The sequence below is a fragment of the Cydia amplana genome, chromosome 2, assembly GCF_948474715.1.
Source record: "Cydia amplana chromosome 2, ilCydAmpl1.1, whole genome shotgun sequence".
Lineage (NCBI taxonomy): Eukaryota > Metazoa > Arthropoda > Insecta > Lepidoptera > Tortricidae > Cydia > Cydia amplana.
This window is the reverse complement of record NC_086070.1, coordinates 22,294,085-22,309,132: the sequence shown is the minus strand read 5'-3', so window position 1 is coordinate 22,309,132 and position 15,048 is coordinate 22,294,085. Positions and strand designations below refer to the sequence as shown.

Genomic DNA, 15,048 nt, shown 5'->3' with positions numbered 1-15,048 from the left:
TAAGACGGACACGTGACCTGATCGAAAAACTGTTACAATGTCATTGAGTTTTTCTATATTGATTTAAATGCCATCTAGTGAGTTTCCCTCTAACTGGTACTAAACTAATATAACTCGAGTACTAACAGTGATGTGCTTAGGGGTTTCAAGTAATGCGACGAAATAACGCTAGAAGGCGTTAACCTCAATTATACATAGTGCTGCAGACATTTTGCACTAGTCATTGAGTTTTCACTTCTGCCGGCACTCCCGGAGTGCAACCCGTTGTTTTTTTTATTTAGGCTTGTTGTGAAGGGCACTTGTCCTTTTACCACTGGCACTTAAATCTAGCAACTACAAGCCTCTGAAGAAGCTATCAGCCTTTGAAGGTTGGTTGCCCTTGCTTTGCTTCCAATTTCTCATCCACTTATATACAAATGTAGATTGACAAACATAGCCATCAAGCAGGTTATTCATAACATTCGTGAAACATACCTACGACCAGGGGACCGATTTTTGAAATTCGACTGCCCGATTTCGTGTATTTCTTTCAGTAATATCTCCACTAATATTAGGCATTTAAATTCTACTAATAATAGAATTGAAAACGAGTGGTCAATACCACTAGATTCCTAATGTCTATCGCTCGTATTTCAAAAATTAGCATTTCGCCGTTTTCCACCAATTTTCGAGTGACGAAATCGAGCGATCGAAATTCAAAAATCGGCCCCCAGTAAATGTTAACTTTGACACAAATCTCAGGCGATCTTCATATTGGCCTTAATAGTACGAGCGGGATATCAATAAGGCCTAGTTTACCTTCTGGGTTGGAAGGTCAGATGGCAGTTGCTTTCGTAAAAACTAGTGCCTACGCCAATTCTTGGGATTAGTTGCCAAGCGGACCCCAAGCTCCCATGAGCCGTGGTAAAATGCCGGGACAACGCGAGGAAGATGATGATGAATGTACGAGCGGAGACATCGCTGTTTAGGCGCACATCGCTGTCTCGCTCACACACATCCGCATCAGTGCGATAACCGCGTCACGGCTCGGCCACGACATTGAGCGACTTGCGACGGCGGCAGCGACAACGAAAGGTCCGATCGCTGTGTCTCGCTCCAACCTATTGTTAGCCGAGCCGTCAGGGTCTAGTTATAGTAGCTCCTCACCGCCGAAATGACATGATTTGCTAATACATCAGACCAGACACGGCAGACAGTCCTTCAAATATTGGATATGGATACTCTGATGCCCATCACAGTAATTAACTGTGGCTTCTAATCAATATTAGACCTTAGCTGGTAGTGTTATGATTGGTTCTTGATTGTCAGCGATTTGCTTTGATAACTTTAGTGACCTTTGATTCTAAAGTTTGCTGGATGAGATTGTGTACTTGAGTATAGTTTACATGCGTCTATTTTAGGGCCACTTATATGTATAAGACTTTGGAGGTACGTCGGATTTTCGGGCTGTTTTGAAAACCATCTGAGATAAATTTTATTGTATACTAGGGAATGTAACTCATCAACACACTTCACCCTATCAACGTTAATATTTTTCACCACACCAATTGGTAAAGCATCTCTTGAGTGTTCAAATCAAGACACTGTAATACTAGCTAACAGTTTAGAAGAATTACAACAGCTATTGGACCGCTTAAATACCAAGGTAAAACACTACAACCTTAAAATGAACGTTAATAAGACCAAAGTGATGGTAATAAGCAAAACAACATTTTCAACAGGCAGGCTTCTGATTGATGGTAAACAAATAGGAAGAGTTGCTAAATATAGGTACCTACCTGCTGGCTGAGTGAAAACTGGGATCCAGAACAGGAAATCAGGGTGAGAATAGAAATAGCCCGTAGTGCTTTCATTAAAAATTGTATACCAATAAAGACATTGCTAAATTTAAGATGGAGACTAATAAAATGCTATGTATTATCCATACTTTATTATGGTGTTGAAACATGGACCTTGAATAAAAAGATTGAAAAGAAAATATTAGAGGCCTTCGAAATGTGGCTGTACAGGCGTATGCTGAGAGTATCATGGACCGCAAGAATAACGAATATAATAAAAGAATGAAGAAGAAAAAAGCGGCCAAGTGCGAGTCGGACTCGCCCATGAAGGGTTCCGTATTTAGGCGATTTATGACGTATTAAAAAAAAACTACTTGCTAGATCTCGTTCAAACCAATTTTCGGTGGAAGTTTACATGGTAATGTACATCATATATTTTTTTTAGTTTTATCATTCTCTTATTTTAGAAGTTAGGGGGGGGGGGACACACATTTTACCACTTTGGAAGTGTCTCTCGCGCAAACTATTCAGTTTAGAAAAAAATGATATTAGGAACCTCAATATCATTTTTGAAGACCTATCCATAGATACCCCACACGTATGGGTTTGATGAAAAAAAAAAATTTTGAGTTTCAGTTCGAAGTATGGGGAACCCCAAAAATTAATTGTTTTTTTCTATTTTTGTGTGAAAATCTTAATGCGGTTCACAGAATACATCTACTTACCAAGTTTCAACAGTATAGTTCTTATAGTTTCGGAGAAAAGTGGCTGTGACATACGGACGGACAGACAGACGGACAGACAGACGGACAGACAGACAGACAGACAGACATGACGAATCTATAAGGGTTCCGTTTTTTGCCATTTGGCTACGGAACCCTAAAAAGGAAGTACTAGCCACAGTTAAGCGGAGAAAGATTGCATATTTTGGACATCTACATAGAAATGAAAAGTATAATCTGCTGAAAGTTATAATAGAAGGAAAAATAGAGGGAAAACGGGGAAGGGGAAGAAGGAGGATGAACTGGCTCGACAACATCAAAAAATGGACAAACATCAAAGTCGCGGCCACGCTAACAAGACTGGCCAAGAATAGAAACGACTTTGCAAAGGTGGCCACCGACGCCCGCTAGGGCATGGCAGCAGAAGAAGAGTGTTCAAAAACTGATAGCAACGTTGCATTTTATTCACATGTGAGGCAAATTAAAGTAATCAAATGCAAATTTTTAGTCGTTTTCTTATGATTGCTGGTAGAATTGACTTTTTAAATATGATTTTGAATGATAAATATTTAATAACATTCATTGGATTTGATTTGGTTTGATTTTGTTTGATATCTTACAGTTAATATTTTCCTCGGGTTGGTGTAGTGAAAATTGTTGTTTCACTCGGGGGCAAACTTTGTTTAACCCTCGTACTTTGAAACCCTTGCAACGCTCAAGATTCCATTTAACCAATTTTGGAATCTTTCGCTTGCTCGGGTATGAGTGAAACAAATAACTATTTATTTTTCCATCTCTTTCCTTATTACACAAACTATTAGTAGAAGTAGCTGTATTTCATGAAATGTTCTATTTGATATATCGATTATTCATACAAAACTCCTGTTTCTGTTGATTCTGTTGATTAAGCGACTCACAAGTCACAACTCAAAAAATTACGCTCCTCTGGCTTCACCCTTACCGACAAGCACTTCACCTAAAATGAAAAGTTATGATGACCGAAATAATTTACCAGTCGGTCGGCCCACAATTGCCAATTTAAGGAATGTCATGAGTCAGACAAAATAACTGCAGAATTGCACTTGCCTTTATCTATACAAAAATTAATTAACTATGAGCGGTAGACATCAAAATACCTACTTACTTCGTTGATAATTATCACAGCGAACTTACAATGGTCTTAAGTGCCATAGGGTAAGGTGAGTTCGGGTAAGTTTCGGACGTTTTTAGGTGGGTTGAGATAATGTTGGATTTTTTTTTTCTCAGCTTGTGGATAGGGTAGGGGATGATTCAAGTACAGAATTGATAATAATAAAATTCTCTATATGATTGAATTTTATTATCTTTATAGACGTCATAGTAAGCGTTTAATGACTGTTTAAATATAGGATACAAAATAAATTGACAGCATTATTATTTTGCCTGGTGGTGTAAGAACGGACGGGCATATAACTTCGGCCCTATTGCCCGTACCATAGAGTTTACTACTGCAAAATAACCGGTTTTATCCGCTGACTAATACATAGAAGAATTGGCCTAGCAGTAACTCGGGCTATCATATCCGACCCGATTTTTATTTTTTTGCATTTTTTCCGTCTGATCTTACACCATGCGCTCAATATTCAAGAAATTATGGTTGTCAAACTTTTAGATGTGGGGTCAATGAACCCATGTGGGGTCAATGAACCACGTGGGTTCATTGACACCATAAGCGCGGTAGGTTGAAAGAAGGTGATGAAAGAGGACATATGGATAAAATAATATGAAAATGGAGGAATTAATACGACCAAATCTTAATCAACCAAATTTTAATCAGTCTGCTATTATTAAGATAGATTAAGAAAATTTAAAATAAAGAAACTCTCATACATACATGCAACCCTGAACGTTGAAATCAATACACTCAAATTTTTAGGCAGTTGTATAATTAATTAACTATGTTTAAAATTCGTTTCATAGCACTTAAACCTACTTCTCATTTAAATTTGCGGTTATGTAAAAAAAAACACCATTATATATACGTCTGTTAGAGAAATTTAATCAAGCCTCGTGGTGACACGTATTAAAGTTTGAGTATCCCTGAGAAAAAAATAAGATCGGATGAATTGCATCCGATCTTTGACCACTTCGAGTAAGACCGGATCTCGGCCTACAGGCGTCGTATCAAAATTCCAAATATACAGATTTGTCACAAATTTAATAAAAATAACATACAATTTATAAAAGAAACAAATAATGCTCAAACTTACCAATTATTCCAAAAAAACTAGCGGAGGGTATATCCGGATGCGAAATAAAAACACATTTTTTGTACTTTTTTACTTAACGGCACAATGCACGCGTCTGATCTGTCACAGCAACAAGTGCGGACTGAAGAGGGGTGCGGAACAAAATGGCGCATCGCATCACCTTGCCAGCATTCATAAATATCCCCACAATAGGCGGAAATTTGAATCATACGATCTTACCCGATGTCCGATCTTAGTCGAACTCACCTTACTGGCGCTTAAGTCCTTTATGCCAATTTCATAAAACAAAACGACAGAAAAATCTAACTAACTGCCTACCGAACTTGCTCATAAAATTTCACGAGAATCGGTTGAGAATTGCATCCGGAGTATTTGGACATACGAAAGCATTTTACCCAAGTCAAAACGGAGACTTTCGCTAACGCTTCGGTAAAGAGTACTATACATATCCTTAGAACCCTGTAAGATTGAGTTAGTTACTAAATGTGTATCTGTCGCAGGGAAATGATCAAAACAGAGATTTGAACAAATCTCTAAGGGATATGATCAAATCACGCAGGATGTTAAAATGGCGAATCCATATCATCATTTCCCTAGAAAAATTCAGTCATTTGACCAAATCACTGACTCTGTTTAGTGAAAAGACAAAATCGGCCAATAAACGCGAAACGCTTTTTCATTTCACTAGATTTGTTTAGGAATTTGACAAAATCCCTAACCACGACAGTAAGTTGACGAAACGAACTTAAAAAGTCAACTAGTTTTATCATTTCGCTAAACAAGTTTAGTGAAATGATAAAGTCTCAACTGGAAGATAGTACCTATATGGTGATTTGATTAAATCTCTGAAAGGTTTAGTGAAATGACGAAAGCAAGTACAGAATACAACAGTTTACTCTACAGTTAAGCGATTTGATCAAATCTCTGACTAGATTAAGTGAAATTTTTTGAAATTATGATGCCGACAGATGTACCGATTTGGTACAGATAATTTTTAATACCTATTTAAAATAATCCCCGGTACATTACTTCCATCTAATGGACCTCTGTCTACCTTAGGGACGTCCACCAACACGCTTGATTTGATTAGCAACTCTTTGTGCAGAGAAGTCTCTTTCATTTTTTCAGCCGATATTTTCAAAAATGTTCACTTAATCTAGTCAGAGATTTGATCAAATCGCTTAACTGTAGAGTAAACTGTTGTATTCTGTCTTGCTTTCGTCATTTCACTAAACTGTTCAGAGATTTAATCAAATCACCATATAGGTACTATCTTCCAGTTGAGACTTTATCATTTCACTAAACTTGTTTAGCGAAATGATAAAACTAGTTGACTTTTTAAGTTCGTTTCGTCAACTTACTGTCGTGGTTAGGGATTTTGTCAAATTCCTAAACAAATCTAGTGAAGTGAAAAAGCGTTTCGCGTTTATTGGCCGATTTTGTCTTTTCACTAAACAGAGTCAGTGATTTGGTCAAATGACTGAATTTTTCTAGGGAAATGATGATATGGATTCGCCATTTTAACATCCTGCGTGATTTGATCATATCCCTTAGAGATTTGTTCAAATCTCTGTTTTGATCATTTCCCTGCGACATATCCACACCAAAACAGGCTGTCGTCTTGACGACAATATCTATGGACGTCTTCCTTGGGTAGTTAAAAACTCATTATAAAAACAAAATCGCAAATATACAACCTTGATAACAGGAAAATAGCATCAGTAATCCATTGCCATCACATATAAACCCGCCTTAAGGTCCAAACTAGATCTCAATACATTTGACCTCAACTCACGCGTCAGTTGTCCACTTCACTTCATACAACGCGGTCACCTAACCTAAAAATGTTCGCCAAGTGCCTTATACTTTGTGCTGCAATCGCTGCGGTGCACTCAAAAACTGTCATCGTGGGTCAAATATACGAGCAAGGTGGAGTGAGAAAAGTGTACGACAAGACTCTTGAAGCCAGCGCCATACCTCTTTTCGTTAGAGAAGAGGAAGTAAAATTCGAGTATCCAACATTAGACATGAAAATAAAAGGGATCGCTATTAAGGATTTGGAAAATGGGAACTCGCAACCGGCTATAAGGAGTGGAGGTCTCGGATTCAACTATGTGACCATCAAAGTGAGGAGTGAGCGAGGATCCGGATATAAATACTTGATTGAGGTTTTCGCTTAATTTTGTCGTGTTTAACTGGCCGAAGAAGTGTGCAGAGTGTAAAAAATAATCAAAAGAACCGGCCACAACCGCAATGTGAAGGGCCTGCAAATTTCCAGATTAATTTTGCAGGAGATGTTGCAGTTGTGTTTTGTAATTGTAAACATATTAAAAGTTTTAAGTTCAGAGGATGTTTTTATTGTGTGACTAGCGACTCGCCGCGAACAAATGATACATAAACCTTCCTCTTGAATCTCCTCTATCTATTAAAAAAACCGCATCAAAATCTGTTGCGTAGTTTTAAAGATCTAAGCATACATAGCGGGAAGTGACTTTGTTTTATACTATGTAGGTAGTGATGAATATGATCATATGAAGTCATTTGTCGTTAGGAAAACTTAGTTATTCATAACTGGAAACCAGAACAAGTTTAAGTTACATGCCCATGCCATATATGTAGGAGGTGCATTGGGGTAACTTCCAACGCGGGATAATTTTAATAATCGCTAATATAAACTAAACCAGAAGCAATTTAACACTTTGGCAAAACTTACGCATTTTGCTTTCTACCGCGAAAACCGAAAATCGCAAATTGCGGGGATCTTTCTCTTTTACAGTTTTACTCTCATTAAGACGTAATTATGCCCGCAATTGACGAGCTTCGATTTTCGTGGTATAGCCCTGTCGCTATAGTAGAAATTGCTTCTATTTTAAAGTGTCATTCAATAGATATGTATGTAACTGACAGTGTATAATTAATACCAATAAAAATCTATCTAGAACTTGCTAACTAGGTATCTAAACAAACCGCCATACTGAAATTGTCACTGAAATTCACTGAATGTCAGTTTACTAGTAACTTTTGTTTACATAGTTAGCAAGTTCTATTGAATGACATCATCTTCCTCGCGTTGTCCCGGCATTTTTGCCATGGAGCCTGGGGTCCGCTTGGCAACTAATCCCAGTAATTGGCGTGGGCACTAGTTTTACGAAAGCGACTGCCATCTGACCTTCCAACCCAGAGGGTAACTAGGCCCGTATTGGGATTAGTCCGGTTTCCTCACGATGTTTTCCTTCACCGAAAAGCGACTGGTAAATATCAAATGATATTTCGTACATAAGTTCCGAAAAACTCATTGGTACGAGCCGGGGTTCGAACCCGCGACCTCCGGATTGCAAGTCGCACGCTCTTACCGCTAGGCCACCAGCGCTTCTTATTGAATGACACTTTAGTAGATATTTATTTAGAATTTTCTAAATCATCCGAAGTTACCTCATCGCACGGTATAGCACGAACGCCACGAACAGCCAACTAGATTTATAGGACACTTAGAACGATGTCACAGCAAGATAGTGATTTATATTGTTATTCGTTCCTTGTGTTTTGATCTAAACTTACATGCTATTATGATAAACGTGCAAATCGATAGGTACCTACCTAATGTAGTCGGGTAAGTTACGGGTACCTACCTAGGTAATGCTATGGTTTCAAACAATGACGAATTCCCTAACTATAGAAATTACATCAAACGATAAGTACCTAGTTCAAATGTAGATCTTAAATCATAGCAATAAAGTTGCATTTGGTGAAACTCCTATTCGATTTAGATCTTTTTGTTTTCAATGACACGTTGCGATCAAGAGCACACAACCCAGAACAATTGAAACGAGATCCATATCTTCTGATTACAAAGCATTGAAAAAATAACGACTCAGAAGACAAACTACTTAGTTCTTATTATTCTATGGTCAGTGCAGAGGTAGCTGACCCCTCCTGCATAGGTACTGTATAGGTACCTATACAAATTTACGTGCACCAGACCAACCGTAGGAGTATCTGCAGCCGATTGTACATAGGTAGGTATACAATAAAATAACATGATTTCGATTTAATAGAACCTCGGTGCATAACGCGAGATTACTCATAACTATTGGGTGCGAGGTACAATACAATACAATACAAATACTCTTTATTGCACACCTCATTACAGAAAACAATACGGATAATACAGGAAGAAGAGGTTAAACAACAGGCGGTCTTATCGCTAAAAAGCGATCTCTTCCAGACAACCTTTAGGTAGCGGAAATTAATAAATTTATGTCATGTCAGTAGGTGTTTCATATTCAATATAAGAATTTTAGCACAGAAAAACACAATACAAAAACAGTATAACACAAATAAAAATAAAATAAAATAAGATACATATACATACACATATACATACACATATACATACACAAATACATACATATATATATAAATATATGTGTAAATATGCCAGCTATAGGGAAAAGGAAACAGGTAAAAGTATTACGGAGCAGATAAAAAGTGAAGTTTAACGAGTCTCTTGAAAGAATTAGGAGACTGGGCGCACCTTACGTCTGCAGGCAGAGAATTCCATAGTCGAACAGATTGGAAAGTGAAAGAATTAGTATAGAATTTAGAGGTAAACATAATGAGTAACCTCATCATTAAAAGAGTTAAGAGGCAAGTGCAGTGGTCATTTCTCCTGCATTTTAGCAAATAAAAATTTGAACTTTGAACTCTTTCCTCCGTGGTTTTTAGGGTTCCGTAGCCAAATGGCAAAAAACGGAACCCTTATGGATTCGTTATGTCTGTCTGTCTGTCCGTCCGTCTGTCCGTCCGTATGTCACAGCCACTTTTTTCCGAAACTATAAGAACTATACTGTTGTAACTTGGTAAGTAGATGTATTCTGTTAACCGCATTAAGATTACACACAAAATAGAAAAAAAAAACAATAAATTTTGGGGGTTCCCCATACTTACAACCAGGCATGTTGCGGATGTAGATTTTTTGACATCCGCGGATGCGGATGCGGATGCGGATGTCAAGATTAGGTACTTAGAAAACGTCAAATATTAAATTTTTAGTATTCTTTTATTTAAAAAAAAACGAAACGTTTAGTATTTGAGCAAGAATATAGGTGCGTTATATTTAATAAACAGTAACTTGGCCGACTTTTCTGGATCTAGACGATTTCGTTATAGGTAATGACGAAATTACCCAGCACTTACGCCGCCGCTAAGACGTTCCTGTACCAACTTGTTCGACATCCGCATCCGCATAAGCTCCGCATCGATTTTATGCGGATGCGGATGCAGATGCGGATGTCTAAAATAATGCGGAAGTTCCGCGGTTGCGGATGCGGATGCGGATGTTCGCAACATCCCTGCTTACAACTTACAACTAAAACTCAAAAAAATTTTTTTTCAATAAACGTGTGGGGTATCTATGAATAGGTCTTCAAAAATGATATTGAGGTTTCTAATATCATTTTTTTCTAAACTGAATAGTTTGCGCGAGAGACACTTCCAAAGTGGTAAAATGTGTGTCTAACTTGTCTGTAACTTCTAAAATAAGAGAATGATAAAACTAAAAAAAATATATGATGTACATTACCATGCAAACTTCCACCGAAAATTGGTTTGAACGAGATCTAGTAAGTAGTTTTTTTTTTAATACGTCATAAATCCCCTAAATACGGAACCCTTCATGGGCGAGTCCGACTCGCACTTGGCCGCTTTTGACTCTAGCTAGAACAATGACTTTTCAACACAGATTAAAGTCGCAGATCAATATTTGTGTCGAACCCCGACTGTTTTGCTGTTTTTGATATTTTTGCTTGATTAAGCGCCAGAGCTCTTAAAACATTGCCTAAAATGGCCAAATTTACTAGATCAGCAAAATAAGTCTTTAAGTCAAACGATTAACTAAGCTGAGTAAAATGAATAACACCATAAATCTTTATTGCACAAAACAAAACACATCCTACAAAAGTGGAACTTAATGTCATAAGGTATTCTCTGCCAGTCAACCTTTCTTATTATACCTACAATACATAAAAACATGGTCGTTATGTCCTGGCAGTTATTTATATCAATGGCGCTTGTGGCTATATTACTAATACCTGCTTAAATATCTACATAATAAATCATTGTTATTTCCCTGGTAGAGGTCATGCTTGAGATAAGGTTCGTTTCTAGTTAAAAGATAAGTAAAAGACCGAATAGTACCTACTTTCAAACTCCGAATAGTTGAAGTAAATAGGGGAGGACCGTGGACCTCAGTGGAGGGCAGAAACAAGTCCCCTACTACCTACAGCAGCTAATAAATCTAATTTCACCTGAGACCAATTGCTAAAATGAAATACTCATCACAAAACTATAACAACTTTATTAAACACAAACCAACAAACACATTACTGACTAGTCACTTCTTCCCATGGTTGAACAGGAACTCATTCGTTTCAATGGCGTACACTTCCACCCAAAAGTTGTATCCTCTGAAGACCGTAGGGCTGTCCAGCTCGATCGTCACACTTTTCTCCCCTATCCCCCCTTTCTTGATGTATGCTTCTCCCCACTTATCCTGTCTTAGATCCAGGACTTTAATGGCGTTGATGACTTCGTTTCTCGAACAGTTGACTGTCACATCCTCCCATCGTACCCAAATGGCAGGATTCTCTTGATGAACTTTGCTGTAGATCAGCTTTGAATTCACATCAGGATAACCAAGGAGTAAGTCGTGAGACGAAACTTGGAGAACAAATAATGTGATCAATAAAATTCGGATAAGAGCAGACATTTTGAGGGCAATATAAGTTTTGGTGATACGACTGTTTTCTAAGGAAGTCCAAATAAATGTGTAGCTAGAACATGTTTCCTTTGCGCCTGTATGTAAAATTAATTAGCGTATGTATGTGATTTCGTCGTTTCTGTGAATGGACATTTACCGATGATATGGCTCGATTTGTCATGTCGAGAAAATTATGATCTATTGTGTATTAATATATGTTTGTGAGCTGATAAATCTAGAGGCTGTTAGATAAATATCTAGATCTTTCTCATTTTTTTAGTAACTAAAGCCAAAACTTTGACTTTTACTTAACAATAACACTATTTTATTTAGAGGTAACCTAGGGATTTACGAGAGTTGGTAACGTATACCTTTCATCCGTATAAGATGAGATATAATAAGAATATGACTAAATTAAAATATTAATCATCTACTACAAACGTGCTATGAAGAATTGAACATTCAGGTATAGTACCTACCAGTAGTATTAAACTGAATGGTACTGAAGATGAGTCAAACGGTAGGTATAATACCCAACTGAATACTCGATTAAGTTGTTTACAAATGGCGACATCTCGTCATCTCGGCGACATGTGACAATGACGCAATTTCCTCGTAACTCCAATACCTAACGAGTATCGAAAATAACTCCAAGTTAGCAGTTTATTGTTAACCATTAACGATATATGATCTCACTAATACGTTCTGGGCCATATAAATACGGACACACGACTCGTTTTTCCATTCAGTTTTTAAGACAATATGAAGATCGTCGTGTTGTGTTGTTTAGTCTTCTCATTGGCTAATGCCAATGATATTCGTCTAGGCTATGCTGATAGCCGTTCTACACGAATCTACAATGAAATAAAGGAAGCCAATCCGGCATTATGGACCAGGACTGACCAAATCGTAATCAGTGCAGCGGGGAACAACGTGATCACAGAAATCCTGGTCACGGATCTGAGACCGGACAAGGATGGTGAAGCGAGTATCGTGAGCGGCGGGATCGGCGGGAAGACGGTGACCATCGGCCTCTCCAGCCCCACTATTTTGAGGGGATACAGATTCGAGATTGAAGTGTTCGCTGCTGACCCAAATTTAAATGCTCGGTATTACAACAAAGGCGGCCGCAGTTATGATCAGTATCAGGACAATGGACAGTTTGCGCGAAAGTATTGATTTTATTTATATAAACTTGTTTTTGTACGTTATTAAAATTATTTATTTTTATGTGTTATTTTTTACTGCCACAGTGTCCTTGTTTTTAGGGTTCCGTAGCCAAATGGCAAAAAACGGAACCCTTATACATTCGTCATGTCTGTCTGTCTGTCCGTCCGTCTGTCCGTCCGTATGTCACAGCCACTTTTTTCCGAAACTATAAGAACTATACTGTTGAAACTTGGTAAGTAGATGTATTCTGTGAACCGCATTAAGATTTTCACACAAAAATAACAAAAAAACAATAAATTTTGGGGGTTCCCCATACTTAGAACTGAAACTCAAAAATTTTTTTTTCATCAAACCCATACGTGTGGGGTATCTATAGACAGGGTTGGGCAAAATACTGGCTTCCACGTATTTGAAATACAAATTACAAAATACATTTTTAAAAGTATTTGAAATACAAAATACAAACTACTTTGGTGACGGGTATTTGAAATACAAAATACAAATTACAGTGTTTAAAATAATGTATTTCAATTACAAAATATACCTTTATTTATTTTTTTGTTTAGCATTTAGTTTTAACGTTAACGAATATCCTTTCATATAAACTTATAGGGTCATTGCGCTAGTTTTCGTCCAGCTCTAGTTTACGTCCACTTGACGAAATTTGAATATATATACCTACATTCCTGCACAAATTTGGACTGATTTCAATCCTTATGTCTAAGGCGTCTAAGCAATATATCTGTCTACATATAACAATGATATTTCGCAAAAAGGAAGCGCTGGTGGCCTAGCGGTAAGAGCGTGCGACTTGCAATCCGGAGGTCGCGAGTTCGAACCCCGGCTCGAACCAATGAGTTTTTCGGAACTATGTACGAAATATCATTTGATATTTACCAGCCGCTTTTCGGTGAAGGAAAACATCGTGAGGAAACCGGACTAATTCCAATTACGGCCCTAGTTTACCCTCTGGGTTGGAAGGTCAGATGGCAGTCGCTATCGTAAAAACTAGTGCCAACGCCAATTACTGGGATTAGTTTCCAAGCGGACCCCAGGCTCCCATGAGCCGTGGCAAAATGCCGGGACAACGCGAGGAAGATGATGATTTCGCAAAAAGTAGTAAATTAAAAATGAAATATATATTTGATAATCCGTCAAGTCGTCGAAAACTAGTGCATGGACGGAAACTACTGCAATGACCCTATCCCCTAGATTTAAACGAAAAGTTCCACGCAGAAGTTGACCTAATATAGATCCAGTATCCAGCCAATGAAAATTGTATCTCGGCTGGATCGGAGGTTCGCGGTCGGCTCACAGCTTGTGCGAGAGATTAGACATTTTAGGATTATAGAATTTAATAAAATGTATTTATAGAAATGTATTTTGAAGCTTGAAGTATTTGAAATACAAAATACTAAATACATGTGAGTGCAGTATTTGAAATACCAAATACAAAATACTTTTGAGGTAGTATTTGAAATACAAATACAAAATACTAATTTGTATTTCAAATACGTATTTCAAATACATGTAATTGAAATACTGCCCAACCCTGTCTATAGATAGGTCTTCAAAAATGATATTGAGGTTTCTAATATCAAAGTGGTAAAATGTGTGCCCCCCCCCCTGTAACTTCTAAAATAAGAGAATGATAAAACCAAAAAAAATATATGATGTACATTATCTTGCAATCTTCCACCGAAAATTGGTTTGAACGAGATCTAGTAAGTAGTTTTTTTTAATACGTCATAAATCCCCTAAATACGGAACCCTTCATGGGCGAGTCCGACTCGCACTTGGCCGCTTTTTTGTTTAATTACTTAGGATGTTCCACTTCAACAGAAAATGATAGTGAGTTTATTTGTTTTTACATTGTTTATTTTACTGCATATTTCAAAATATTCTTCGATTTCAGAGTGTCACAATATATTCGCTTGAGCATAAAGGATGACTCGCGCTAGACCGGCCCGTGCCCGGGCCGAGGCCTCCGACGTGTATAATTTTCTATGATGGTTGATCGGTGATCACGTGGTGCTTTCTATAGAAAACGAAGCTCCGAAAGCTCCGGCCCGGGCACGGCCCGGTCTAGCGTGAGGCATCCTTAAGGATCTGTTCGAGCGACCGCATTCAAAGTAAACTCATACTCATAACAGAGACGAACATTTTGTTGTTACTACCGATTATAAATTGGTGTTATTTGAAGACGCAAGAAGATATGAACAGTCGACGTCATAGACATGTTTGTATTATTCTACTATACTCCTTTGTAAATATTTACATCTTTGACGTCGACGGTAAGTATTATCATGCCGCGATCAGAAAGGGATTAGAAATAACAGATTTCCATACACTTACGTCAAAATCAATATGGA

At 37.7% G+C, this 15,048-nt stretch overlaps 2 protein-coding genes across 2 annotated transcripts in view; both read left to right on the top strand.

Moving 5' to 3' along the window:
* Window positions 1-15,048, top strand: part of LOC134660747 (protein Wnt-5b-like) — a 67,482-nt gene that overhangs the window by 14,237 nt on the left and 38,197 nt on the right. The window lies entirely within an intron of this gene.
* On the top strand, window positions 12,049-12,736 carry LOC134662213 (uncharacterized). The gene has a single exon (XM_063518481.1). The coding sequence runs from the start codon at window positions 12,269-12,271 to the stop codon at window positions 12,683-12,685; it is 417 nt and encodes a 138-aa protein (XP_063374551.1). The 5' UTR covers window positions 12,049-12,268; the 3' UTR covers window positions 12,686-12,736.

Excerpts from the sequence above, each read along its gene's own strand:
- LOC134662213 (XM_063518481.1), top strand. The coding sequence starts at position 12,269 with ATGAAGATCGTCGTGTTGTGTTGTTTAGTCTTCTCATTGGCTAATGCC.